Genomic DNA, 5,588 nt, shown 5'->3' on the forward strand with positions numbered 1-5,588 from the left:
CCATGCTAAGAGGAATAAAGAGGTCATTAATGTCGAAATTCTTTGGTGCAAAGCTACACTGCTTTGCCTGTGCTACTTGTCCTTTGCCCCTCACTGTGACTTCCCCTAGGGAGGCTTTAATACGTCCAAGCTAGTGAGGAACCGGGGTCATAGAAATTGGTTTCTTTATGTCAGCCATCTTTCTCTAGTTACCAACTTATCCTTAGCTTATGATATATTTTAGTAGTTAATATGTAGTTTTAATTTTAAATGATTTTCTCCTCTACATTTTGATAGTTGACTTCCAAAACTTTCCGAATAAAGGACATATTTTATTCTTTATAAGACTAAACTTTAAAATTGAGAAGTTACATTATGGTAAATAGAGAAATATTAAAAACTTAAAATACGTTAGTGATTTATGCTAAAGAGATATGTTAATTCATTACTTTTGACTTTGAGATGAATGCTTAGAATTCTATGAAATTATGGACAAATAGTTCTCTCATACAATGCTTTATCATTCTTTTCCTTTTCTGTTTTCTTCAAATACCATTTCATCTAGATATTAAAAGTGTAATAAACTTTTTAGCTGTTTTTTTTTTAAGGAATTGAACTTCACATGGCTTTGCATTTAGAATTAAGATTTATTTGGCTTTTAGCAAAATGTACATCTGTTACATCAACATAACTCGTGTCATTTGCTGTGCTGGGAAAATGAAATCAATCATGATGGTACCTAAACAACCCGTATCTGTTTATCTTCTGTATTGGCCAAAAGTTAGATATACAGGGCAATAGCATGGTTAGAAGATATCTGAACCTGAGGAAAGGGTTTATAAAAGAAGATGCATGGAAGAGTTGGTGAGCTTCATTCCCTTGTAATACCCAGTGTGCTTTTAGGCATTAGATCTAAATAATATTTAAACGTTGTTTTCTAGCAGAGCTCTTCACGGACCAGATGCAGTTTATTATGGAGATCTTTTCTATCGTGTGTAAAAAGAAAATACCTTTCCATGTATTTTGAAATTAATGTATTGATTTACTTCTAGGATTCTTAATCATTCTACTTCTGTCCCAAGAAACAAGCCAAAACAAACTGTGGAATGCGAAAAGAGGTATATAAATGTCTTGGTCCTTATATTTAGTATTTTGTAACAAAACTTGATTCTCTAACAGTGATGTTCCCGTATGTGGGCTTTAATTGAGTAAATGAAATAAATTTAATGGAACTAGATAATTTAATGATGGAATGTGTTTACAGCACCAGTTAAATTTACTTCTGATATTATCAAATCCAAAAATGCCTATTTGATCTCTTTTTGTGCTCATACCTGCATTTTGTCTTGATGATAGAATCATTTATTCATTTAGTAATTCAGCAAACCATGTATTGGATTGCTATTACTGCCAGGAATAATGTGTTTCTTCATCCTTATGTTTATTCTCTGTTACCGTTCTCTTTTTCATTTCATTTCAAGTAGGTTTCAGTAAATTCTTCTGTATGAATATAGGGTCTAAGTTAATATATATGAATTCCAGAGAACTAGAAGACTTTGAAAGTTTCTAGTTTTTCTTTTTGGCAGTTTGAAAATTTGCATCAGGCTCAACGCCTGGGTCATTCCTATAGGAGTGTAAAGGTCCAAGGCTGGGGGTAGGGCGGGTATAGAGATACAGAATGAACAGTTCTTGAATGCTTGTCGTATACAAACCGTTCTGATGTGTTAGATGTCTTTTCTCACCTAATCCTCATATTAACTCTGTGAAGTTATCACAGAGTTACTGTGGTAACAGTTGTTACTTACTGTTACTGTTGTCACCCCATTTTGTAGGGGAGAAAACTGAGGCTCAGAAATTACCATAATTTGCTCACACAAATTGCTCACCATAATTTACTAGGTCACACAACTAGTAAGTGGAGATTCAAGCCCAGGTTGTCTGGTTCCAGAACCCCACATCTTAATATGTGGTAACAAGAACATTTTACTTCCTTGAGATCCGCATGTCCCGCCGATATCTTTCCTGGATACCTCACAGTCTAAAGTGAACTTTTCCCCCACCAAAGTTACTTCTTCTATAGGGTGTGCCTGCATGGATGTGTCACTACTTAGTCACCCAAGTCAGCAACTTTGAAATCAGTGGAAACTTCTCTTTCTTATGCACCCCTCCCAGTCGGGTCAGTCACAGAAAATGATAGCTTCTTGACGGTACTTGCACCCAAGCACAACCTCTCCATTCCTAGCCCGGTTGTGTTGGTGTAGGCCCCGCCCTCTTCCTCCAGGATCACTGAAGCAGTCACCAGACACAGCTCCTCTCTTCGCCTCTGCCTGCCTTTAAATCTGTCTTCTGCACTGATGTAAGAGGGATGGCTCTAAAACCCGCCTACTGGGTGACCGCCGTTTGTTATCTTCTCCTGGTTCTTTATAACTTTCAGGAGAAAGCTGAAAATGTTTCACTTAATCTGTGAGACTGCAGGGAGTTTCTGCACTGGCCCCTTTTGCCATTAGGAACAGTCCTTTTTTTCTTTATTCTAGCTTGGTTTCATGTCTCTGTGTTCTATATCCTGGTTTCTCTACTGGGATTGCCCTTCTTTTTGTCACTCAGGCTTTCAGAATTCTGAGTTCAAGTGTAACATGACTGTTTTATAAGTTTACTTATTTATTTATTTAGAGAGAGCATGAGTGAGCTGGGGAGGGACTGAGAGGGAGGGAGAGAGAATCCCAAGCAGTCCCCATGCCAGTGCAGAGCCCGAAAGGGGGCTCGATCTCACAACTGTGACATGGTGAGCTGAGCCGAAATCCAGAACTGGATGCTTAACTGACTGAGCCACCCAGGCGCCCCTAAGGTGACTTTTTATACTCCAGGCTAGAAACATTCCTCTACTTAAATTTCAGTAATTGGATTTAACCCAGTCCCTCCCTTTTTGAAAACTGATTGTGTTTTTCTTACATGTTTGCTCTCCTTAAAGTTTGTGGTATCACTTTCCCTGTCACTTCCTTTCATTCCCGTCTTATGCTTCCTCCCCAGGTTCCAAACATTCTCTTGAGAAAGCCCCAGTTACTCAAACCTCAAAACTGTGATGTCTAATCCTGGCCTCTCCTTCACAGAACTATTACTTCCACTTTCCTCATTTTCAGAACACTCAATTTTTTCTTCAAAAACAAAATTTTATTTTTTCCTGATTATAAGATTAGTATAGCTATATTGTTGAAAAATTACAAAATTTAGCAAACACAAAGAAAAAATAAATAAATATCACCTGTTATCCCTCTCTCTAGAGGTGACAAGTCATGGTATTTTGGTATTTTCCCCTTTTGGCCCTTTGTTCATCTGTGTGCATGAATATTTGCGTGCGTGCGTGTGTGTGTGTGAGTGAGCACCTCTACTTGGATGTATAGCAGGAATATGAAACTCAGCTTTCCAAAGCCATACTCTTAATCTCCTTGTACCCCTTAAACTTGTTTTTCCTGTATGTTTTCCCATTTCAGAAAATGTCAACTCATCCTTGTAGTTACTCAGCTCGAAAACCTCAGAGTCAGCCTTAACTTGTCACTTGCTTTCACATGACATATCTAATCCATTAGCAAATTTTCTTGACTCTACCCTCAAAATATACCCCGAATCCGATCACATCTTACCACCTCCACACCTAGCCCTAGCCGTAGCCTTCTCTTACTTCATTTATCATAGTAGCCTCCTAACAGGTCTCCCGCCCTTGCTTTCCTTTAGTCTGTTTTTCAAAAAGCATCAGATCGGTATTCTTTCAAATGTAAGTCAGATCACATCACCCTTTATAAGTAATTCCCTAATGACTTCCCTTCTCACTCCGAATAAAAACTAGAGTCCTTTAAGGACTTAGAAACCTCTATATTATTTGGCTCCCTGTTGTCTTCCTCTCTTGCCTCTGTCTTCCTGGTTAGTTAGTTCTTGTCTAGCTAGACTGGCCTCCTTGTTGAATCTCAGTATGCCAGGCATTTTCCGCTCCCTCAAGGCTTTTTGTCTCTGCCTGGAATGATTCCCCCAGGTAACCATATAAGCCGTTTGCTTTGCTGTCGGGTTTCTGCTCGAATGTCACTTCATCAGCAGCAAAGGGTTCCCTGAACAACTTACATAAAAGAGGATGCCTCCCCGACTTCGTCTCTTTATCCATTCTTTCTTAGTACTCCAGCTGATGCTCCATGAACCACCATATGCTTTTCCAGTCTGTCTCGTGGGAACTGGTATTACTCTAGTCCTCTGTGACTTTGAGAATTATTCTGATCTTTCTGGTGATTCATTACTTTGCCTAGTATAAGATCAGTGATCACACGTAAGATCAGTGATCAGTACTCAGTTGAACACTTGAGGAATTTGAAAATTTGAAGACAATTTGTCGAGCTCTTAAGTTTTGTCTCTGTGCCTTGCTCTTTTCTGTATTACTTTGTCCTGTTGATCCCATCTGCCTTTTTCACTCTGGGTCCCAGCTCTGTTTCCTCCCTTCAGGGAGCCCCTGGGCTGTGCTTTGGTTCCTCGCCTGTGGGCTGAAGCCAGGAAGCTCTCTTTCTGCATCAGCCTGACGCATCTATGGGGTTTGCCTTGTTTGTTACCCGTCTGTAAGGGAAAAAAATGGCTCCCCGCCCCCTTACCAGGTACTCAGGGTCTTAGAAGGTAGAATTTTATATATCTTGTCTGTTCTTCTGGTGTTTTTAGTCAGGGTATACATCTGATCACTGTTATTGTATCTTGGCCGGAAGCAAAGTCTAATTCCTACATTTTGTGTGTTTTGTCAATATTTAGCTTAATTGTTTCTTCCATATACCCTGTCTGTTCCAATATTTAAAAACTTGTACTGCCCATATTTTTCCTATACTTACATGATGTTATCTTTATTTATATTTAAATCTTTTAGTCATTAATTTTGGTATTTGATAAGAGGTAAGGTATCTAGTTTTATTTTTCCTCTCTTGCTCCCTCTCTCCTTTTTTCCACTCCTTCTCCTCCTCCTTCTGTCTTTCTCTCTTTCTGTGTGTATTTTATAATTGGTTAACCGGTTGTCTCAACACTATTTACTACCTAACCTATCATTTCTGCGGTGATTGTAAAGTTCATATTTTTAAACCAAAAGTTGTTATATTTGTGGTTCTGTACTTGTCTTCCACTGGAAAATCTATAGATTCTGGTTCTAGTAGTAGTTAATTACTCTAATTTGGTAGAATATATGTAATTTCCTACTGGGGAAGTCCCTTTTATTATATAACTTTTCCTGATCATCTGTTCTTCCAAATTAATTTTGAAATTCTTTTATCACATTTCTTTATTTAAAACAATTTTTTTAATGTTTAGTTTTGAGAGAAAGAGAGAGAGAGAGAGACAGAGCACAAGCAGGAGAGGGACAGAGTGAGAGAGAGGGAGACACAGAATCCAAAGCAAGCTCCAGGCTCTGAGCTGTCAGCAGAAAGCTTGTTGCAGGGTTCGAACTTGTGAACCACGAGATTGTGTCCTGAGCCAAAGTTGGACGCTTAACCGACTGACCCACCTAGGTGCCCCTATCATATTTTTAACACAAGCCCCAAAATACTTTGCTTTTTTTATTATAGTTTATTTCAGTGGTCAAATAATTTGAAGTGAAA

General features: G+C 38.6%; 1 protein-coding gene across 1 annotated transcript in view; it reads left to right on the plus strand.

Annotated features, from left to right (window-relative positions):
• The window catches only part of LRCH2 (leucine rich repeats and calponin homology domain containing 2), a 60,575-nt gene that overhangs the window by 26,010 nt on the left and 28,977 nt on the right, over positions 1 to 5,588 (plus strand). The window contains 1 exon segment of the mRNA XM_077775164.1: positions 1,032 to 1,097. Coding sequence (XP_077631290.1) covers positions 1,032 to 1,097 — 66 coding nt within the window.

The sequence above is a fragment of the Crocuta crocuta genome, unplaced genomic scaffold (genome assembly GCF_008692635.1).
Source record: "Crocuta crocuta isolate KB4526 unplaced genomic scaffold, BGI_CrCroc_1.0 scaffold531, whole genome shotgun sequence".
NCBI classification, from domain to species: domain Eukaryota; kingdom Metazoa; phylum Chordata; class Mammalia; order Carnivora; family Hyaenidae; genus Crocuta; species Crocuta crocuta.